Source organism: Pocillopora damicornis, chromosome 13 (assembly GCF_964200805.1).
Source record: "Pocillopora damicornis chromosome 13, jaPocDami1.2, whole genome shotgun sequence".
Classification (NCBI taxonomy): Eukaryota; Metazoa; Cnidaria; class Anthozoa; order Scleractinia; family Pocilloporidae; genus Pocillopora; species Pocillopora damicornis.
This window is the reverse complement of record NC_142682.1, coordinates 11,970,748-11,995,025: the sequence shown is the minus strand read 5'-3', so window position 1 is coordinate 11,995,025 and position 24,278 is coordinate 11,970,748. Positions and strand designations below refer to the sequence as shown.

The 24,278-nt window shown below is 38.4% G+C and overlaps 1 protein-coding gene, 2 long non-coding RNA genes and 2 pseudogenes across 3 annotated transcripts in view; 2 read left to right on the top strand and 3 right to left on the bottom strand.

The window, feature by feature from the left end:
• Positions 1-567: 567 nt before the first annotated feature.
• LOC149035511 (uncharacterized) lies at positions 568-2,679 on the top strand. Its single transcript, XR_016182411.1, has 2 exons — positions 568-950; positions 1,176-2,679. It is a non-coding gene; the product is annotated as an uncharacterized LOC149035511 (long non-coding RNA).
• A 4,484-nt stretch (positions 2,680-7,163) lies between these two features.
• LOC149035510 (uncharacterized) lies at positions 7,164-9,744 on the bottom strand. The gene is made up of 2 exons (XR_016182412.1): positions 9,354-9,744; positions 7,164-9,128 (listed from the first exon to the last, which is right to left on the bottom strand). It is a non-coding gene; the product is annotated as an uncharacterized LOC149035510 (long non-coding RNA).
• An 884-nt stretch (positions 9,745-10,628) lies between these two features.
• Positions 10,629-11,397, bottom strand: LOC149035509 (uncharacterized; annotated as a pseudogene).
• Positions 11,398-21,798: 10,401 nt separating this feature from the next.
• The window catches only part of LOC149035505 (uncharacterized), a 27,524-nt gene continuing 25,044 nt past the window's right edge, over positions 21,799-24,278 (top strand). The window contains 1 exon segment of the mRNA XM_089191871.1: positions 21,799-21,916. Coding sequence (XP_089047997.1) covers positions 21,871-21,916 — 46 coding nt within the window. The 5' untranslated portion in view covers positions 21,799-21,870.
• Positions 22,494-24,278, bottom strand: part of LOC149035508 (uncharacterized) — a 4,262-nt pseudogene continuing 2,477 nt past the window's right edge.

Here is a 24,278-nt window from a genome sequence, read left to right as displayed (position 1 = left end):
TTTCAAAGGCTAACCATATTGCACGAGCCTGTAGAGCAAGGGCAGTTTGTAGGCTTCGAAAAATATACGAGTTCCTATTATCTCAAATTACACGGGAAAAGTCATGTGATTACTAGTTAACAATATACAAGCAAAAATATGACTCTGTTTTCCTCTTTGGCTGTTCTTATTCCGTAGCATGGATCGCCGGTTGGGCCGCTTGCTTTGTCTTGTTGCCGAAGTTGTCGATCTTTTCCCGCAAAAACTTACTTAAAACTTTCAAAACCTCTCTCGAGAATAATTTAGCGTTTATATTCTTTCTCCGTTAGGTATCCGCCGCGTAGCTATCACGTTCGCAATCTTCCCCGTCTTACGCACAACATGATCTCGAGACCGAAATTACGATTATCGTTATTTCTAAATTGGCACCAAATTTATGGATATAGTAATTTCAACATGATCTCGAGACCGAAATTACGATTATCGTTATTTCTAAATTGGCACCAAATTTATGGATATAGTAATTTCGTGGCACTCTTTACCAATCCTCTTTAAACGTGTTAAATAAAGAGAAGGACTCGGTTCCACTGTCTTACAACATTCAAGATGGCGGAGGAAAGGGGTAAATGTGCGTTCAGTTGTGATCAGCATGATCTCGACACCAAAATAACGATTACCGTTATTTCTAAATTGGCCCTGAAATAACGAATATCATAATTTCAGTGCATGTCTGAGACCTTCGGGCTCGAAGCTTGGGAACTAGTATTCAGGGAAAGATAAAATGGCGGCTTACGGCGGCGAAGGAAATCTCAGGAGTTTAATATTTAGCGTGAAAAGGCTTGGGTGTTGTGATCTGGTTCTCAAGTAAAAAAAAATCACGGTCTGCAATGGCCCTACCACCTTTTGAACAACAAGAAAACATTGAAACGGTGGTAAAAAGCAGCAAGTTTCGAAGTCTAAACGAAAGATGGGTAAGCTGAGTTTCAGTCAAATATCATGACATTTGGGATGTAATTTCGATACCGAATAAATAGTTCTACATGGTTATACACGCATAGGATTCTGTTGTGTTCACGTGAAGGCCATTTCAGCCATTCCTGCCACTTGTAAGTGGTAGGAAATAAAAGATATGTATAGTTGTTTGTAATTGAAGCCCTGTGAAATCAAAAATTTGATTTATTTCTTCTTTGTTTTAGGTGGTCATTATCCATTACTTTTGGAAGTCGATGCTGATGAGAACGAAAAAATGTTTATGATTATTTCTTCTCTCGAACATTTTACTATTTAGGTACCAAATAATCTTGATACTGAAGATCATTGCATCCATTATGAAAAAATTACCCTTGATTGCTTTGTCAATTGGAATGTATAATGTAATATACCTTGTGATTTGTGGGATTTTCACAAGTAAACTAGAAATACTTGAAGAGGGTAATGATGTACTTAATGCAGAGCATTTGGTACAAAGTCTGCTTTGCTGTAATCTACCTGAAGGTGCTTTTTATATGCTAGTAAGACTTGCACAGCCCAGTCAAAATGTTTTTGAGTAGTAGAAAAGCTGGCCAAACCTCTTCCTGAAAAGCAGTCTGAAAAATGTGAAGTTAGCGGAAGGTACTTCATTGTAGGCGGCCAAATTGTAAGCTGCCAGCCCATTTTGAGTGAGCAGTAAAACTCAAGATAGGCTATTTTAGCTAATTTTATTGAGAACCAAATTCCCAGCAACGGGCACAATTTTACTGGGCTATTTGTTATTTAACTACTTAGTAATATTCTTATTAAAATTTACTGCATTCCTTTCTAATAATTTGCTGTTGATTGTATGCTGTATATAGCTTATGATTTGTGTGATTTTCACAAGTAAATTAGAAATACCTGAAGATGGTAATGATGTACTAGATAATGTACTTGATGCAAAGCTATTTTGGTGCAAAGTGTGTGCCTTGTCTGTAGGTGATTTTGCATGCTAATAAGACTTGTAATTCAAATAATACACATCAGCTGGAGTGGGAATATTAAAAGAAAAATAATAATATTTAGCTATACCAAGTTCTGGTTTTATGTCCAAAGTGTGTGCCTTGTCCATAGGTGATTTTGCATGCTAATAAGACTTGTAATTCAAATAATACACATCAGCTGGAGTGGGAATATTAAAAGAAAAATAATAATATTTAGCTATACCAAGTTCTGGTTTTATGTCCAAATTAAGCACTTAGTTGAAGATCACTGCACTGCTCAGGTCCAGAAGGCTGAAAGAGTACTGTCTGCTGTTAGTTTGATTTTTGTCATTTCTATTGATTTATTTTATTTATCAATGTTTCTTTGAATTGTAATTCATTGATCTCTTTCAATAGTGCAGGTTTGCTCATGTAACCTAATCTCCCACTTATGTATGTATGTATGGATGAGCTCAGTCAAAATTTTTTTGAGTGGAAGGCAAGCTGGTGATAGTAATAGGCAGCAGAGGCTGAACCTTGTCTTGAATGGAAGTGTGAAAAGTGTGAAGTTAGCGGCAGCTATATTGTGGCAGGCAGCCAAATTGTCAGCTGTGGCACATTTTGACTGGGCTGATTGTGTGTAGTATATATGTGCACTTCTTTTAGGGTGTTAAACAGGTTAAAGTACCAAGAAATCCTCTGTGATAACTTGATAATTCAAGATGTAAAAATTTTAAATAATAAGGTAAAGCTTGATCATTCTTAAGAGTTTCCATTTGTTCTGGAAATTTGGGGGAGGGTCAGGGGAGCATTATTTATACATAAATAATGTACATAAAAAGTAAAAAAAAAGGCCCAAGGTAACATCCCAATTTGTTTTAAGAGTTAATTTTATTAAGAGAAAACCCTGGATATAGCTTGGGATTTGTGTGATTTTCAAAAATTGTTAGGAAACTTGTTAATTTTCAGCTTCAAGAACACAAGTACATAATCTTTAGTGCAGCCCTCTTTTCTCCCCGCCATTATTCTAATTTTTTTTATCAAGTTTCTTTTTTCTTGTGTTCAATTAATTTATTGTCTTTACAGGTGAAATTTTAATATCTGCTAGCACAATTATCTCTGCTAAGAGTGTCTACCATCACTCTTGCCGGTCTCAAGCCCAAAACGCTGCAAACTAGCTGAAACTACATGTATTTCGTAAAATTGCAATGAAATCTATCTAAAAACACCAAAATCCGGCAGAACGCACGAGTTTTTGCCAAATTTTACGCAAAAGTTGACAAAAGCGCTCAATTCGACCTGAAAAACACTTTTTTTTTTTTTTGCAAAAATCAGCCTACTTTACTTTCAAAAGCACGATGTCTTTAACAAAATAGGGATACAATCCATGTGAAAACACTTATTCCAGCTAAAACGCAGTTTTCTCAGTAAAATTTGGGGAAAAAACGCGTAAAAACCGTCAGAAACACGACAAATTGGGCTGATTTTACCCACTCTTTGTGTAAATAGCTGCCAAAACCCTCTAAACTAGCTGAAACTACATGTTTTTCACAAGATCGCCATAAAATCTTGAAACGTTGCTTTAGGGACCTTTATGCCTCCAAAACGAGTTTTTACTTTAAAAAAAATGGAATGAACAAAGATGTTAAAGGGGAAAAAGCTGTGAGAAAGGAGAAGTTTAGTGTTGCTGTTTGATATGCCGCCCAGATATATCAATTTATTAATTTAACGCCTTTAGCCGTGGGCAAAAGTTTTTCTCTAGACTAAGAGGACCCTCCCTATGTTGACGAACCTCAATAACTCGTTGATTTTACTGTTTTTACACAGATTTGATTTTAACCATATTCGCCAAAATAACTGCCAAAACACGGCAAACCAGTATCTCGGCCAAGAGCGATATTGGCCATTTCACACATCCTTATTAGATATGAATTTTATTAAAGATTGTCATTCTAGCATATGTTGGCTAGTTACCACAGGTTTCTTGATTTTCATGGGAAAGTGGCATTGGTTGGTACCATGACCAATCTCCTCGACTTTCCCATGATTTTCATAGGATGTTAGCGACCCATACTTCGAACCTCAGTTGTTATTTTTTTTTTTTACATTGGCGCGAGTTTCACAACTTTCTTGTGGTTTGGCATTGACTCAGAGTTGGGCTTATTTTTATGGCTAATCCATCGGCGACTTTCTCATGATTCTCTTGGGTTCTCAACAGTGACACGCACTTTGGAACCATAATTTTATAAATATGTCAACACTAGCAAATACTGCTAAAATCTACACTCTACTAAACTCCATGTACCACAATATCCACACAACTGCGTGTGCCTACTTGAAAATCCTAACCCTAACCCTAAAACTATCCAGTTAGCCTAGTATTGTATTGCTGGTTTGAGTGACTAAACTGGCTCAAATGATCCAGCTGCTCAAAAATCTAAGCACAGAGTAAGTTTAAAAAGATTCAATTTTGTAAGGTTTCGAAACAGTTCCAAAATTAACATGCACATAGCTCAGTGTAAAACATCGAAGCTTCTAGGACTTCTTATGATTCCTACGAACGTACACACCTAATGCACGTCAATTTGCCTTTGTTGTCCTCGAACGATCACGTCTTCATGGTAACGTGGTGTAAGAACTGTACAGCACTTTATAAATATATGTTTTACTTGACGGTAAAAGTTTGAATCCGTACAAGGAAACGTAACGGAAACAGGCGATGATAATATTCCGTTGACAGAAATGCAACGGAAACGTGTCGTCATATTTCCGTTCAGGAATCATAACAGAAACATAACAGGTCCAAGGAAGAAGTGAATGATGTGGAAACATAGAGTTTCATTTTTCCGAATTACGGAATCATGCTATTTCGTCCTGTGCTCACTCTAACTCTGTGCTATCCTAAACCTAACCCAAACCCCAAACCAATCCTAAGCTATGGTAAAGGGTTTAAGTCAGGGTTGAGGATAGGGTTAGGGCAGGAGCCCATTACCTGGTTAGGGTTAGAGTTTGGGTTGCTTCGGGTCAGAGGGGTTTAGTGTTACAATCAGGGTTAGGGCTAGGGTAAAATTATGCTTAGAGTTAGCGGGGTTTAGTGTTAGAATTAGGGTTAAGGCTAGGATGAGGCTATGCTTAGGATTGGCGTTAATATTTTTCTACAAGCATTCAATTGCAGGGTTTTTGGTATTGTGTTTGTAAATTTCAGTAACTACTTGAAAGTTTACTGAAAAACAAACGATAGGCCGACTGGTACACTTACAGGATAGATAGAGAAGGTTGGGGTTAGGGTTAGGGTTAGGGTTAGGGTTAGGTCTAGGTTAAGGGCTATAGGTTAGGGTTTAGGGTTTAGGGTTAGGTTTTAGGGTTATGGTGTGGGGCTAGGGTTAGGGCTAGGGTTTAGGCTTAGTGTTAGGGTTAGAGGGTCTGCGGTTGAGGTTAGGGCTAGGGTGAAGGTTTGGGGTTAGGGTTTGGGGGTAGGGTTAGTGTTTAGGGTAAGGGTGTAAGCCTCTTCAAAAATATTTTTGAGAAGATTTTGTCACCTTTTTCACTTAAATAACCACCTGAAGAATTTTGACCAGTTAGATTATTTGAAGCGGTTGGATTAATTTTGATTGGTAACTTTTAGTAGTTGGATGATTATTTTTACCAGTTGAACCACTGTAATATGCTGGATCTTTTTAACTAATGTTACCATTCTTACCTGAATTATTTGAACCAATTTCACTGGTTACACATGCATTATCCAGTTAGACCATTTCAACTGGTTGGATTATTTAAACCAGTTTGTCCATTTTAGATATTGGCATCATTTTATCAAGTTGGATCATGTTAACCAGTCGCACCATTTTACTAAGTGAGATCGTTTCTTCCGATTGGACCATGTCACGTATTTAAAATCTTTTCACCGTTTAAACCATTTTATCTTGTTTTGGCTGGTTGGACCATGTTAACCAGTTGCATCATTTTGACTGGAGTGAAAAGTTCCGTTCTTAACCCGAGCCCTAACCCTAACCCGGGGTTAGGGTTAGGGTTAGGATAGCTCGCAGCTAGAGTTAGGGCTTGGGTAGGGTGGGATTATGATTAGGCTGAGGGTCACAGTTTTTTCTGAAAACATCCAATTTCTTTTTGGTATTGTGTTTGGCTCTAAACTTTAACAACTACTTGAAATCAAAATATACCATTTTTTGCCAAAATAACTGCCAAAATGCGCAATTCGGGCCTTTTTATCAATTTACACTTAGTTTAAGCTTGGTTTTTGTGTTTTCCCACAGACTCTTAAACTATTTTGCTGAGAACATTTTTTGCAGCGTTTTTAAAACTGAAATAAGCTTATTTTTGCAAAAAAAACAAACGTGTTTTTCAGTCGAATTTAGTGTTTTTGTCAACTTTAGCGAAAAATTTTGCAAAAATCGTACATTTCTGCCGTATTTTGGAGTTTTTAGACAGATTTCGTCGCGATCTTGTGAAAAACATGTAGTTTCAAGCTAGTTTTCAGTGTTTTGGCAGTTATCTTGGCAAAAAATGGGTAAGTCAGCGCAATTGTTTTTTTTTTGGGTTTTTAAGGTTTTGTTTGCCCAAATTTTACTGAGAACACTGTGTGTTAGCTTGTCTCCATTTTTTTTTCGCAGATTCTATCGCTGTTTTGCTGAAAACATAGCGTTTCAGCTTGTTTGCATCGTTTTTGGTCGTGAATTAAGCTAATTTTTGCAAAAGGAAAAAAACCTGTTTTTCAGCCCAAATTGACATAAAGGATACAGAGGAACATTTGCTTATTGCCTTTTTTTTTTGTCCTTACTCATGAAGTTGATTTTGGCATTTCAAACAAAAACTCTGCTAGAGCATTAATTGAATGACATATCATGCATTTACTTTGAAGCAAGAACACTTTTTTTTTAATTCAGAAAAATACCTTTTTATTTTTTTTTAAGGACTGCTGGATATAACCTGTACAACCAAGATGAATTTACATTCATTATTTGTCATAACTTACACTAAACTAGAAATTCAAGTATGAAATGAGGGTACTAGCCCTTTAATAGTGTTCAAAATTTCCATATGCAGGGGTACTTGTGGCTACTGGAGAAGAATCAGTCTTTAACCCTTCACCCCCCCCAAGGGAGATAATAAGTACAGATATCCTCTTCCCTAGGGGCAACTAGCTCAAAAGTGAGTGATCTCAAGGGCCCTCCAAAAACGTTTTCTACAGCAATAACTAAGCTCTACAGAAGCACACTATGCAGACAAAAGGTGTAAGAGAATCAATGAATTCTTTAATTCTTGGTCCCTCCCAGGCCAACCTATTGTACAAATCTCATGACATCTGTTCCAGTTTCATCAGTCAATTTTTCAAGCTTCAAGCTTTTCCTGCAATTATGTACTTGTTCTTGAAGCTGTAAACTAACAAGGATCCTGTAAATTAAGTTTACATAACAACCTAACAATTTGTGAAAATCACACAAATCCCAAGCTATATCCAGAATTATGCTCTTAATAAAATAAACTTTTAAAGCAAATTGGGATTTTGCCCTAGTTCTTTTTATTTTTTTGTTACTTTTTAAATACATTTGTATAAATAATGCTCCCCTAACTCTCCCCAAAACTTTTAGAACAGATGCAAACTCTTAAGAATGATCAAGCTTTACCTTATTATTAAAAATTTTTACATCTTAGACTACCAAGTTATCACAGAGGTTTTTTTTCGGTACTTTGACCTGTTTAACACCTAAAAAGAAGAACACATACATAACACACACACAATCAGCCAGGTCAAAATGTGCTGCAGCCAACAATTTGGCCACCTACAATGAAATAGCTGCCAATTTCACACATGTCAGACTTCTATTCAGGACAAGATTTGGCCTCTGCTGCCTATTACTATTGCCAGCTTGCCTGCCACTCAAAATTTCCACTGAGATTGTACATACATACATGTGGGATTAGGTTACACGAGCGAACCTGCACTATTGAAAGAGGTCAATGAATTATAACTCAAAGAAACATTGATAAATAAAATAAATCAATAGAAATGACAAAAATTAAACTAACAGCAGACAGCTCTTTTTTGGCCTTCGGGGCCTGATCAGTGCAGTGATCTTCAACTAAGTGCTTAATTTGGACATAAAACCAAAACTTGTTATGGTTAAATATTATTATTTTTCTTTCAATATTCCCATTCCAGCTGATGTATATTATTTGAATAACAAATCTTATTAGCATGTTAAAATCACCTGAGGACAAGGCATACACTTTGTGCCAAAATTGCTTTGCATCAAGTACGTTATCTAGTACATCATTACCATCTTCAGGTATTTCTAATTTACTCTTGAAAATCACACAAATCATAAGCTATATACAGCATACAATTGGCAGCAAATTATTAAAAAGGAATGCAGTAATCTTTAATAATAAGAGTAGCTAAATAACAAATAGCCTAGTCAAAATGTGCCGGTAACCAGGGATTTGGCTTTCCACACAGAACATTTGTTAGGCGTCTAGTCTGGACAAGGTTTGGTCTCTACCTTCTGTTACTATAGCCAGCTTGCCTACTTCTAAAAAACGTTTTGACTAAGCTGAAAAAAATGTTTGAGAGAAAAATGGCCACTACAAGCCCACTTACTGCAAAATAAGAAACATAAAAGTAACACTTCAAATTAATACAGAATATAAGCCTTGCAGGATTTGGCTCTCAATAAAATTAGTTAAAATAGCCGATCTTGAGTTTAACTACTCACTCAAAATGGGCTGACAGCCTGCAATTTGGCCACCTACAATGAAGTATCTTCCACTGACTTCACACCTTTCAGACTGCTTTTCAGGATGAGGTTTGGCCTCTGCTGCCTATAATTACAACAGCCAGCTTGACTACTACTAAAGAACATTTTGACTGGGCTGTGCAAGTGTTACTAGCATATAAAAAGCACCTTCAGGTAGATTACAGCAAAGCAGACTTTGTACCAAAACACTTTGCATTAGTACATCATTACCCTCTACAGGTATTTCTAGTTTACATGTGAAAATCCCACAAATCTCAAGGTATATTACATCATACATGTTGACAAAGCAATCAGGGGTACATTTTTCATAATAGGATGCAATGGTCTTCAGTATCAAGATTATTTGGTACCTAAATAGTAAAATGTTCGAGAGAAGAAATAATCATAAACATCTTTTCTTTCTCATCAGCATCGACTTCCAAAAGTAATGGATAATGACCACCTAAAACAAAGAAGAAATAAATCAAATTTTTGATTTCACAGGGCTTCAATACGAAACAACTATACATATCTTTTATTTCCTACCACTTACAAGTGGCAGGAATGGCTGAAATGGCCTTCACGTGAACACAACAGAATCCTATGCGTGTATAACCATGTAGAACTATTTATTCGGTATCGAAATTACATCCCAAATGTCATGATATTTGACTGAAACTCAGCTTACCCATCTTTCGTTTAGACTTCGAAACTTGCTGCTTTTTACCACCGTTTCAATGTTTTCTTGTTGTTCAAAAGGTGGTAGGGCCATTGCAGACCGTGATTTTTTTTTACTTGAGAACCAGATCACAACACCCAAGCCTTTTCACGCTAAATATTAAACTCCTGAGATTTCCTTCGCCGCCGTAAGCCGCCATTTTATCTTTCCCTGAATACTAGTTCCCAAGCTTCGAGCCCGAAGGTCTCAGACATGCACTGAAATTATGATATTCGTTATTTCAGGGCCAATTTAGAAATAACGATAATCGTTATTTTGTTGTCGAGATCATGCTGATCACAACTGAACGCACATTTACCCCTTTCCTCCGCCATCTTGAATGTTGTAAGACAGTGGAACCGAGTCCTTCTCTTTATTTAACACGTGTAAAGAGGATTGGTAAAGAGTGCCACGAAATTACTATATCCATAAATTTGGTGCCAATTTAGAAATAACGATAATCGTAATTTCGGTCTCGAGATCATGTTGCTTACGCAACGAATTGTTCCGTAAAACTCCTCGAGAATATTACTCAGGGGCTCCGGTTCATACTTTCATATCCATTTTGGGAGGCCAGAATTTTAACCGCTAGTTACCCCCTGGCTAGGTTTTTTGTTTTTAGCATTCTCACTCAAACTTTGAATCAAAACGTTGTATTGAACTTTCTCCTAACCATTTCTCCGCCATTTTGTTTTGCTGCGCTGTCGCGACTTACCTGTCAATCAATTTTGTTTCAACTTTCTGCACTCAATTTTAGCTTTTTGTACTAAACTTCAACTTTCTGCACTATTTGGGATTAATTGGCGTGTTCTCAGCCAATGAGCGTGCTGAAATTTTTGCACTTGTATTATTGTAAAATGAATCAATTAAGTTCGACTACAAACTGAGTTTCGCTTCAGTGTATCGTGGAGAAACCCGCATTGTTAAAGTTAAAAAATATCCCTTAATACTAGAATTAATTTTCAAATTATACCAAAGTTTTGAATTTCTTTTACCTATACTTATACTTCTCACAAATTAGCAAAACAAAGACGGTTCTCAACTGACTCTCAGCCTAATATGTTCCTAGGATGTCTTTAAAATTTTGGTTGGTCTCAGCCTGAACGTTCTTATGAAAAGAGTTCTTATTTAAAAAAAAACTGATTTCTGTATGGGAATTTCCTTGAAATCTCCCTACTTATATATTCCATTCCTCCTCGTCTTCTCCAACTTGCCGTTTACTTTGTCGTTATGTAACGATGTTTAAATATTATTTTCTCCATAACTCTCCAATGAAGTCATATTCTGAGGTCTTCATAAATCGGCTGTTTTGTTGTTTGATCGTGGGTATCCAAGCTCGGGGAATTTCGATTCCGCTTTCCCTATTGATGTTGTTGGGATGAAGTCTTATATGGATAGCCCCTTTAATCCTAGGTGTGTACCAGTGGGGGTCACGATCAATAAACTTAACATTGCTCCAAATAGGAATATGCCCCGTTTCGTTAGCATGCTCCGCAACCGCAGAGGTCTGAGTACAAGCAAACCGTATGTCTTCGTCATGTTCTTTCATCCTTTCTCGCATTGATCTTCCAGTTTTACCGATATACACTTTGCCGCATTTTCATGGGATCTTGTAAACGACACCGTCTTGCTTTAGGTCGTAGTAAGTGAGACCTAAGTGTTGTGTCCGACCTAAAAACGGTCCGTATGCCTTGATGTTGTAGGCAGCGGCGAAGAACCTCTGATACACCAAGGGAGAACGGCAGTAGATTTAAATTCCTGCGCGGGCTCTTTGTTGGTTGTTGCCCTTGTTGTCTTTGCGAGTTTTCATACAAATGCAGAAGGATAGCCATTAGAAACCATTGTCGATCTTGTTTTTGTTTTGCCGGATCTAAATTGTGACTTCATGGACGATCGACATGGATTGACAGCTAAGTTACTATCACCTATATATAATCAGATGAATGGCATTTTCTACTCAAACTGAGCTAGAATTCTAAGCTAAAAAGGTGTACGAAAAGTTGCTAAGGAGTAAAGACAATATACCAACAAGGGTGTTAAAGAAAGCCTGAATTTTCCCACGAGAGAAGTCAAAATCCAAGTACGGCGTCATTCGCAGAGCTTATTCTTACATTCAAGGTTCAATCACATGAGCTACTAATTTTTAATTTCTCCTTCTACTACGTATAAATAGTCGAGTGGACACGTGATGAGAACAAAGTAACATGGAAACCAGAGGACATAGGGCAATTCATGGCCTTATTCTCACAACAAGCATAATAAGAAATGTATGGCAAACGATGATGAAAATTTATGTTTGGATCTCAAGGGTACAACAAGGAAACGCTATTTTGGAAAGGTTACTTGTCCTCTTTATTTTATGTGGTTTCTTTTCCTTCCAGGGAACGATGAATAACTCAAAAGAGCTTTCTACGTAGAAAGTAAAAGTTGATCTCTCAACCACTATACAAGATATTTGAAAACATGCCCTGCAAGGTGTTTCTTTGGCGTGTAGGTGTGTGTTACTCAGTGGATAGGAAAAGTCTTCAAGGTAGTGTGGAACACTCGAGTAATCGGCATCATATGTCAGAGGTAGCTGGCCATGCCGTTCTACTAAAAATTTAAGATCCTTTGATATTGAGATTGATTGTCCGTCAGGAGTAATATATGTCAATTGTCGCAAAACAGTTTGTCGCTGTCAAATAATAGCAGTTTAGGCTCGCACGTAAGTTATTGGTCTAACTTGAGTCTAGTTACGATACTTCGTTATCGCGTAATGCTGCTGTGTAGCTTAAAAATCAAGGACTTTTTTGTAATCAATTTTTGCTGGATTTGCTTTTATCTTAGCTCCTCAGTTAAAAATCCGACAAAATTAGTTGCTTTAGTTCCCCAAATGTAGGGAAAAAGAAACGAGAAAAAATACCCGAAGAGAGACGACAAGGTAGAGTGTAAACGTAAGTAAATCTTTTTGTTCAATTACGGTAGTGTCAGCACAGGCAGACCCCTTTATGTGTTCGTGGTTACTAACTGTTGACGCGAGACGAACAGAATCTATGAAAGTTACGAATAAAGCTCTGAAAATTGCAGCATATCTAAATTACATCTCGGTCTGAAATCTCAATAAAGTAAAATTGAAATTTTAATCGATTTAATTGTGATACTTTTTGGCCTTCATTGGCCGTCACGAAATTACCTTTGGCCAAAAGTACTTTCGTAAAATACGCTTGGAAGGCCCATGAGGGCGAAAAACACTACAAATGAGTCGGTTAACACTTAATTTAACTTTAAGAAAATGAACGACACTTTTTAAAAACATGTTTCGACAGTTATTCTGTCATCTTCAGTTCTGAATAATACAAAGTACAAAGTTGAATTTTAAGTGTGTAACAAATTGCTGATTGGACAAAACAAATAATAGTAACAGATCAATGTATGCATTTGCAAGGAAAGTTTTAAATTAACATGATAAAGTTGGTGATTAAAAGTAGGTTTCTCCCACTGAATATGGATAGCTTCTTTGATTTCAAGTTGAAAAGTTGTGGAAGCCCATTGCGTCCGCTATCGAAACAGACAACTATAACCTGGCTAAATATCTGTGCAATCTGCTAACACTTGACATTCTAACGGAACATTGTACCTCGGACTCCTTCACTTTCGTCCAGGACATCCCAGTCATTTTACAAACATGTCTCTTGAAGAATGCATTGACCTAGCGGTCAGGTACATTTCTGATGGTAACTCCGACCTCAAGTTAAGTAGCACTGAGCTTAAAAGTCTTCCTCCATAGCCACCGCCCAGACCCATTTCCTATCAAAGGGTATTTCCACGACCAGATAGATGGTGTAGCTTATGGGGTCTCCCTTCTCTCCTCTTCTTGCTAATCTCTTTATGGGACATCATGAAAAGTTATGGTTGGAAAATTGGCAGGGCTCAGAGGTATTATTTTACCGCCCTTATGTTGACGATACATTTTGTTTATTTCTTTCGGAAAACGATGCGCTACTATTTTTCAATTATATAACCTTCAGGCATCATAACATTAGGTTCACTAAGGAAAAAGAAATAGATCACAAAATACCATTCCTCGATGTTTTAATCAACAGTGACACCCGTTTTCCCGTCACAAGTGTATACCGCAAGAAAACCTTCACGGACCTGTTGACTAATTATTTTAACTTTATACTTTATCCCTACAAACTGGGTCATATTCGCATTCTTGTTGATAGAGTCTACAAGATCAACAGCACATGGTTGGATTTCAGAAACTCACTGAAATCCTTAGAAAGAATCTTTTTCCAGCCCATCTGTTTAAAAGGGTTGTCAATCGGTACCTCACCCTCACCCGTAATGAGAGCAATCCCCCGGTCTCCGTATCAGACACTATTACTAACTTCTATTTTAAATTACCTTACATTGGCCCTTTTTGTTTTGTCACGAAAGAAAAGGTTCGCCAATTTGCTAAGCGTTATTGTAACAACACCGATATTAAGTTGGTTTTTTCATCATTTAAAATAGCCAATATGTTTGGTGTGAAAGACCCTATTCCTTGTGGGTTCCGTACGTGTGTGATTTACAAGTTTTTATGTGCGGGCTGTAATGCCTGCTATGTCGGCGAAACCTCTCGACATTAATCCACACGCGTACGTGAGCAATTGGTCAGTGATAGGACCCGTCACATTTTCAGACACCAATGTCGCACTCTTTGTTCTGATGAGTGTTTTAACATCCAAGATCACGCTCTCACAACTTTTCAAATGAAAATCAAAGAAGCTATCCACATTCAATGGGAGAAACCTACTCTTAATCACCAACTTTAATTTAAAACTTTCCTTGTAAATGCATACATTGTTCCGTTACTATTTGTTTTGTCCAATCAGCATTTTGTTACGCACTTTAAATTCAACTTTGTACTTTGTATTTTTCAGAACTGAAGATGACAGAAGAACTGTCGAAACATGTTTTTAAGAAGTGTTGTTTATTTTCTTAAATTCGTTACATATCTGTTCTATCCAGACCTAATTTAACTTTACTGAGATATTCAGCCTGAGATGTAATTTAGGTATGCAATTTTTAGAGCTTTATTCATAACTCTCACATATTCTGTTTGTCTCGTGTCAACAATTATTAACCACGTACACATAGTGTGGTCTGCCTGTGGTGTCTGCCCTTATAAGCGCAGCAAAGTTCTAAAATTTAATAGTATTCAGTGAAATCAGTGTCTCGTACAAACAGTTGAGAATACGCTGTATTACCAACTTCTTTCGAAATTAATGATCTGCTGACTGAAAGAAAACTTCTGAATTTAATTTATTAGTAGATATTCATAAATGAATTTTTTTACACAAAATAAAAGAAATGTCCAACCGCAACAGAACTTTCCAAAAATTTTTCATACATCCTGGTATGCGCGCAATTCTTATCCTCTTATTTTTGTGGCACGTGAAAAAAATTAAGGGTAGAAAGATAAGTAAAGGCAAACGCTTTCTTAAATACCGTCTAAACGAAGCGGCTTAAACGGTTTAACACAGAAAAAGTGGAATAAGGGGTTGGTAAAAGCTGGTAAAAAAATAGAGAAGGACTATTGTGCGTTACTCTTTTTAAAAATAATATTGAAAACTCTGAGAGGTTCGGAAATCTGAACCTCAACCCGCTTCAGTAAGCTTAAAAAACTTGGGTCAACGGCTAGTATTCGCAGCAGCCAGACACTACACTCTTGTTTCATCCAAAGACAGCTTTTTATAATTTTGAAGGAGCTTCTTTTCACATCTAATTCCTTTTTCTCGTTTTCAAAGTGTGGTTATGCGTACTTTTCTGTTCATTTACGAGCCCCTAACTAGTAAAATGTTAGTAACGATCGAGTTACTCACTTATCCCCTCAACGATCCTGAAATGACCACCTCACTCGTTCTTTCACTGAAAACCGATATTAGCTATTTGCCAGATCATGATTTTACTTTCTCGCTCGAAAAACCTTTCCGTTGTATTAGCCTTGCCGCAGTCAGTCATGGTATTCTACCACTTGTTTATGGTTGGCCACGATCCAGGCTGGTAACAAAATTACATGATCTTAGCTCACTAAAAGTCCAGACAATAAACAACTTCGCGTGTCTCTGGCTGTTACCCCATGGGCTGTCCAAAAAGACAATGTCCAGGATGTCAAAAACTTTGCGTGTTCTTCGCCGTCTCACCAATTTTGTCACACTTGTTGTGTATTCTATAGAAGTGGACCTGATGTTGCATCCAATGTCGAAAGGTAAAGGGAATTTTAGAAAGGAAATTCTAGAATAATTTTATGGTTTTTCAATCCGAACAAATCAGGAACCATACTGAATAAAAGAGGATATTTTTTCACGTGAAGAACTGTGGGCGTGTGTATCTAAGTGACATTTCATCCTCTTTATAATAAGCACCTCGGACTACCTAACACATTCCTGGACTTCCATTCTGTTGTTTGCAGAAATGAAGGCTCATTCACCAAGCAATTTCTCCAGAAAGCAACAATCAAGAGAGCGGAAATTTTCTAATCTCAGACTAGATATATGGGTTTATTTCTGTAATTTCAAAAATTGCTATATCTATAAGTTACTTCGAATGGTTCAGATAGGAATAACACAATAGCACATGCTGCCATGGGTTACGTTAATCGTCGTAACCGAAGAAAAAGAGAAAAAGAAAAAGCTAAAATAGACAGAAAAGTGTAAGCTATTGTGGCCCTTCAGCATTTTAGTGTACCTCCTGGCACTGTACCAACGTTTCCGTGTGAGAAACGAGTCAGTGAAGCGAAACAAATCCATCAACAGTGTGATTACGCTACAGTAACAAATTAGTATAATGACTGCGGTGATAACCTTATGGTTAAACAGGTGTTTGATACCCTTGACCATGAAGTAAGCATGTCGTAATTGAAGGAAAGCACGTGAATAGGCCACGAATTTGTATGTGTATTTTCCCGCAAATCTAGGAGAAGCAACTCCTCATGGTGGCGACCATACAACATGATTGATGCAAACCTCTCTTGGTACGTGATGGTATCAAAGGGTTTATGAACAATTGTTAACCCTAATATCCTGTTTTTCCAGTCTCTTAAACTCTTATCTAACTCTCGGGAGTGTACAGCACTGCAGCAGTATTTTCCCACTATACAATAAAGATAATAAAGAAAAATATAGACTGTAGGCTATTGTTTAATTTAGACCAAATTCTCGAAACAAATAACACAAGAAATGTATGCTAGAGAGTAAGGAGAATCAATATCGCAGTCTTTGGGTCAAAAGGGTAAAGGGCCCCACAGGCAGCCCAAGCTCATAATATGGACTTCTCAAATTTCTCTCATACAAATTTGGTTCTATCTGGAATGAGGTGGTGTTTATGATTGACTCAACTATTTTTTTTATGCCTCCTTAGAACTTTCAGCTGCAATCGTAATCTACTAATGATAATGTGAACCAGTTATTTTTGGTTCAAGATATCGAGTCAGTCCCACATGTGTTGCTCTTTCTTTCCTACCTTCAGTGTAATCAGAAGCTCAACACCCCTGATATAATATTTTTCCCCCAATTTTTCCTTTTCCGAAATGACAAATTCATATCTATACCTACTTCTTCATCATGGTGCAGTTAAAATATACATTTGAAATTTTTTTGTTGTTGCCAGAATCAGCGACCTTTAGCTGATCTGTTTTAAAAATTTTCCCATCTACGTTTTAGAAAACTTTGTTTTCGAAAAGAATGACTCTAAGTTGGTCTCTAGTGTCAGCTTCCTTTTCCCCTGATGTATTATCCAGCCAGAAGCCTTAAATGAACTTTGGACGCAGACGTTTTGGCAACATCCAATTACAAGAGCATCTCGTTTTCCTAGGGAAATGCACAGTCACTGTAAACGAGTTTGGCCTTTTTGGTAGACTACGTGTAGCCGTACCCTCCCCTCGCTTCCGTTTCACCTTGGCGGGGGGAGGGTACAGCTACACGTGGGCTATCATTTTGATAATACCTGCAGTGACGTAATAGCCACTTGAAGCGCGCGCAATCAATCAAGTGCGAAAATATATTACCGGAAACTCATCTTCAGTTTGCAAAACAAGAAGTGAGAGATAGGCACGTCTACGAAAGATTTCGCGAGACATATTCCACCCACATCATGTACGTCACCTCTCTGTGATTTTGTTTATTAAACGTTAAAACGTTGGAACTTTAAAAAATACTGATAATAAATTGAATTTAAAATCTGGCATATGTGGGACGTGATCACTAGCAATAAAGCGTTTTAGATAGCAACTAATTTTAGATAGGTCATACGCCTTGGCAAATGCAGCAAATGATAACAACCACTCTACAAAAAAAATGCAGGGAGTGAATTATGCTTTGCACATTGCATGGGCGGAAAGGGGGAAGTAAGGATTTGCACTTCTGCGTTTAAGTTGCCTTGGCCAAGAAAACAGAGGAACTTGCGGAATCGTGCACGGGAACCACTAAGGATTAATTTTCACAACCGCCAGCCTTCCGGAACTACCTACGCACTGTTTTTTTCATTATACGTGTTGATTTGTAGAAATTTACCAGAGAACTTTGCATGCATAGGTCAATAACTAAAATTGCCAAACAAACCTGACCCACCAACTTTTACTTCTTTCACAGCCAAAGTAAAAAATACCTTTAAACACGAAGAGTGAAGGCTTTGAGAAGAAGAACTGAAGTCCTACGGTGTCAAAGAGTGTTTATACCTTAAGAAGTCTTTTCAATACACTAGAAGGCCATGATAACCTTACAAGATATTAATATTTGCAAAACTATTGAGCTATGAATCGAAATCGGTCACTTTTGGGCTTTTATGTGGGTAGAGTTTACAAGCCTAAGCTACTTTTGGGCGACTGAACTGGTAGTACTTGATCTCCATCTGCACAATCATCATTCAACGGTTATTCATACATTTCTAAACGCGAAAAATATATCCAAATGAATGGCAAGAAAACACATTTATAAAGCCTATATGCAATGAGTTACGTTGCTTTTGATTGAAGGAAATCCGTAGAATTCAGTTCACAGATGATTCTAGTAATCTGTAGTAAAAGCTACCAACCTCTTAGTCATATACAGCTTACGAGCCTCAGAGTCACAACGATAAGTTACTCATTATTTCAATTCAACACGAGGAAAACATCGAGTCACGAATTAGGAAAGAAAAATTTTGGTAACTGTCAAAAAATATAGCCGATGAAAGTTCTCGTTTCTTTGGTATGAAGAAGTCCTGTTGGACCTGGGTGGTAAATTACAACAGATAGCTTTGTTTGGTCTGGGTGTTCTGATTATCTTAAGCAGGAAACATTTTGGAACTTCTCAAGTCCATCGGGCGCATTTCTATTCAAAAATGGATTGGCCCGCCAGTGACCCAAGCACAAAGTCACAAAGATCTCATTCGTTAGCCTTCCTTTATTGAACCATGTTTGATGTCATGGCTTGTGAAAAAGCCAAAAATTCAACCTTGCCATTTGCAATCCCCGTACACAATATTCTTCCTTGTATATTAGGCTTGTATCGGTTAATTACGATTTCTTTTCTTTCTGTCTTTTGACGGAACAGTTATAATTTATCGACTCCATCAAGTTCTAGCTGCTGATGTTTTCTAGGTAAAGGGCAGTCAATTGTCGAAGTTGGAGAAAGAATGACCCTAAGTATCGTTTCCTAACTGTCTCAACAGAATTTTTCTGGTGTAAACTTTCGCCGTATAAAGTCTCCATTTAAAACGTGCTGTAGTCAAATCTTATTTTTTTCCGTCAGAGAAGCAACTAAATCTGATGGAAGGTGTAACCAAGCGTCTTTGAAATCATAGAGGGTCATCAAGTCTATTCATAGATCAATGACTCGAGCGTGCATGTCTCAAGAAAACGGAAATTCAACTTTTCTTTTAACAATTTATCCCGACTCCTTGTACTTATGAAAACAAGAATACTTACGCGAGGCAAAATTAACATGAAGTCACAAGACTCAGTGTTCTAATGAAGCTAGTCAACTCCCACTGTTAACATGGTGTCAGCTTTGCTATTTCAGTAGAACCCAACGGGTTGGTAGGATTCTATTTTCTCTGACGAAGTGCTACGTTCGAAACGTCAGCCTTAGAACCTAGAATTTGCATTATCAACTCAGTCGATAAAAACGAATCATCTTCCATTTTTATCATGTCTATGAAAGGAGTCTACCTACATCATATCACGGTGTTTAGCGGTACAGAAATAACTATTGCCTTGGGCGAGTAAGTAATAACAAGTAAAATTTATCTTATTAATTTACTTCATTTCCGTTCTTTTAACATAAGAGTCTTAAAATGAATATCATATGTTTTGGAAAGTGCATAGGTTATGTTTGCCTAAGGTAATTTTATGAGTTATAATTTTCAGTGATGTCTTGAGATGCTAATGGTGTCGATAAATTATATTTTTTCAAAACTGATTTTCGCTGACATAGGTGAAGAGCCTTCATATCTCGTGTTTCATCCGCAAGCGTGAAGGGTATGTGAATTTGACGAGTATTATGTGAAAGCTTTCAACAAAGTTCTTAGAGCAGTGCAATGGTCCCTTTTTCGGGTTTCTCGTGATTAGAGAGGATACGACAGTCGTAAGGTGAAATCCCGGAAATACGATTGCATCGTCATGTTTAACCCGATTAAATACACCAAGGGTACAAATTATCAACTAAAAAACCTGTGGAGTAAAAAGGAAGGCTTGTCAAGCCACATTGAGAAAAGAGCATCTATCTGAAACGTTAAGTTCAGGTTTTTCAGCGGCGTTGTTAAGCGGAAGGTTGAAGTAGCAGAGTCAATCAAATTTAACTACTACAGTCATGCTGAGCGTAAAGAAAATAAATCAGCGTTTTCAGAGATAACAACCAAGAGCAGAAAGGAAATCATCGGATATTAAGTTCATAAAGTCTTGAAGAATTTCCGGTCACATTGTGAATAAATATGTGACGCAAGTAACACAGGTAATGGAAATGTTCGTGCCTCCGCGCGTGCGACCACCACGAAGCTTATGTTTTTCCATCCTTTTTATTACAATATTCAAGTGGAATGTTTCATCGCCAAAAACGAAGTGTCAGCACTTTCCGATGTCGTGAGCTTTGCGTAACTACCTTTTACGTTTCTTTTGTTGAAAACGCTCCCGCAAGATATGAAACTTTCACTTGCCTGGACCGTCAAAGTTGTTTTCAATATCTCCTTGGACAGCGTTTGAAAGGGTTTCGTTTCAGAGAGGGGGGGGGGGGAGGGGGGTGGATGTATCTGATGAAAGGTAGTGTCTCTCACATGAGGTTTATGGCATGATTTTTGGGTTACGCTTATTTTCTTCTGTACGAGACGAAACTTGATGGGAATATTTCCCTGTTCTTTTGTCCTCAACGTATAAACTGATTTTCAACTAAACAAAGGAGAGAAAGAAAACACTAAAGGAAATCTCTACAGACATTCAGATTGTCAGACACACTCCTCCCCCCCCCCCCCTTTCACCTGTCCTCTGATACTGATGTTTACTGGAGTATCTCGTTTTCTACAAACGGCCTGACTTGAAAGATGAACACGCACGAGCGAAAAAGAAAAGCGTCACCAAACTCGTTGATCGAAAGCATTAAGTTCTTTTCTAAGCCTCTGATAAATCAGAAAAGGGTTCAATCTTATGACCACATCTTTTTGGATAACATCTTCCAGTATTTACCTTGCAGCTTGTCAGCTTTATTTTAATATTTTCTGATAATAATATTTTCTGATAAGATCACTCATGATGAAGCATGATCAAGGGGCGCGTGAATTGATTTTCTTTCTTTGTTGAGCTCGTGTTACCCTCAAAAACCAATATCTGACTCTTTGACCTCACTAGATTTTTATTCCTTGACTTCTCTGTACGAACAGCACTAGTCTTTAGCGAATTATGATCGCACCGTTATACTTGGATTAAATTCAAGACGGCCCTTTCCTGACTTAACGCCACATGAGCATGGTTGCTAAACGAAGCGCTCCTAAATCGCGCATTGCGTTGCAGATTAAACTTTCCTGCATCAGCACATCTGCTTTCGTATTTTGCAATTTTAAGGGTTTTCGTCCCAATATTCTGTTTTTGAGACTGTGGGTGGTTTTAAAAAATATTTCCTTTAAGTCTAGTAACAAGATCCTTATAATCCCAATATTGTACTTTTGGACTCTTGCTGTTGTGAAAGGATGTTAGATTATTATTAGATTTCACTTTGCCGAATACAAAACCCTCGTCTTCATTGGCTGATTTTCCGCAAAAGAAAAGATTTGAACTTTGACTTAGTTACTTAAAACAACGACTCTGATTGGCAAATTTTTATTGTTTTATTTCAAAACTGAGCGCTGATTGGCCGCTTTCAGTTCGAGACGTCACTCATCTCCGCTGGCGTTTGTTGATCGGTGGCCTTTTGTTCTCACCGGGGGTGAGGAGTGGCTCTGTAAAAACGAAGAGAGGTTGCTTCTCTTCTGCAGTCGCACTTTGGATCTACAACGCGATATGAGATCCATTTTATTCGTGTTGTTGGCCACAGGGGCATTTGCGGGTAAGTGATTTTATCGCTTTCATTTTACTTCAAGAAGGTTTTATTCTTTGACAATCAGATCAGGATTTTGTACTCAAAATACCGAGCTGTATCAATTTTGCATCTTTCTCGATTGCAGCATTTGCCTGCGTGTGCACTATTTCGACATGATTTGGAAATTTTTTTGCTCGGTCGATTTCGCTCCTTCTGTATTCTTAGTTGCTGTTGCCCCTTAAATCACTGAGACGTAGATCGATTTGGAAACAATATGCTGTCAAATTGTCAAAATTTGCCCTTGCACTGAGGGAAGTTCGGGTAAAATTTGCCCGAGCAAGCTAAGAACACGAAATTCATGGATACCTCGGGGGCACATCGGTTCTTTATCGTGTCGCTCTAGTTCTGTCCCGAAAGAACTTTGTCGGAAATGAGACTAAAGAATCTGCTATGTTCCGAAACTTCACGTTTTATTTTATAAAATCAACTTAATCTCCCGCTCTCTCTCACCGTTCTCTTTCCCACGCTCTGGTCTCTCTCATTTTAAATATATAATATGATCCTATTGTTCAATCATCTGTCACTTATCGCAAAAAATCAACCGGAAATCAATTAACGCTGAATAATCTCTCACACACTCCCCTGTTTTTCTCAACGGAGAAAAACACTAGAATGGCGCGCTCGATAAAATTTGAAATTCAATGAACGAAACAGAAAGTTAGTCCAGTATATCAGCTCAGTGTTCCTAAATATCTCTAATCGGCATCAATGTTCGCATCTTGAATGCGATAACGAGCGGCTACCGCTGCATCCCTCCTGGGCCTGAATGTCGGGGCTAAGGGGTTGAGCTGCAGAGGAGCCTGTACATTCTCCCGATCGCAGGACAGCTCCAGTGGGTAAAGGTGTTGTACCGCCCGTTCAAGTGTTCCTTTCCCCGCTCGAAGTTTGGCAGCTCGAACGATTCCGTCTCGTCCCGGAATCAGATCTTCCACGATTTTAATTTTCCATTTATTGCGATTTCGTTCCTCGTCCTTGATGATGACTACCTCTCCTTTTGCCAAGGGCGTGGTTTGACCCTCGTGTTTCATCCGGTGTCGTTCTCTCAACCCTCGTAAATATTCTGTAGTCCACCTAGTCCACAAAGCCTGCTTGCACCTTCGCAAATAGTTAGCTCTTCTACGCAGATCAAATTCTCTTAGATGGTGTGGTTCCAGTTCTGGCAGCTGGTTTGATCGAAGAAATAGCAGTGAGTTAGGGGTAAGCACGGGTAACTGTATGTCGTCTTCGACGTAACATAAAGGGCGATTATTCAAAGCAATCTCCACATCTAGTACCACTTCACACAGCTCTGTCCAGGTCAACATTCCGCATCCGATAGTCTTGTTTAAAGCTGTTTTTACCAGTGCGATGAGGCGCTCGAACTGTCCTCCCCACCAAGCGGCGCGGCTGAGGTTGAATTGCCACTTGATGTTCTCATGTGCTAAGTAATCTTGTGTCTTCTCGTCACGCATAACTTGTTTGAGCTACTTCTCGGCGCCAACAAAGGTTTTGCCATTGTCGGAATATATCTTCTTCGGACGCCCACGGCACGCAATGAGCCGTTTTAGACTTCTTAGGAATTCACTGGTTGCCAGGTTTGGTAGTACTTCCAGGAATAATCCTCGGGTAAGACTGCACGCGTACAATGCAAGATAGGCCTTTCCTTCTGTTTTGGCTCTGATACGGTACTTGATGGGCCCTGCAAAATCGACTCCGATAACCTCAAATGGGGTGCTCCCCTCTGTGCGGTCAGTGGGTAGAAGTCCGGGAGGCGGCGTTGCCAGCGCCATGGCCTGAAAACGCTTGCAGCCTGAACACGCTCTGAGAACTTGTTTTACGAGTGCCCTTAAACGCGGTACCCAGTATAGCTCTCGCACTTTGGTCATGGTAAGGGCCACTCCTCCGTGCAGTGTGTCGACATGTGATCGGTGAACTAACTTGCGAGTGAAGGGCGAGGAGTCTGGCAGAAAGATGGGGTAATGGCCTTGAATTCTTCCCCTACATTCTAATATTCCCTCTTGGTTTCCTTGCACATTCAACTGTAAACGGTCTTCTTCAAATTTCTGGCTCGACTTTGCTTGTTGCTGAGATCGCTTGATCCAGAACGTTGTCTGTTTCTGTATTTCATCAGTGGTAAGGGGACCAACGATTCTCTGTTTACGGACGGTTCTTATGTTGTGGAGGAATCTCCAGATCCAAGCACCCACTCGCAACACACGCCACAGCTCGTACTTCTCCAGCAGCGCATCGAAGGCGTCATTGTTCTCTGTTTTCTCTACTGCCAGAGCAAACAACTCGCGAGTTTGTTTCGCTTCTTCCGCTTTTGATTCTTGAGTAGATGTCGTTACAA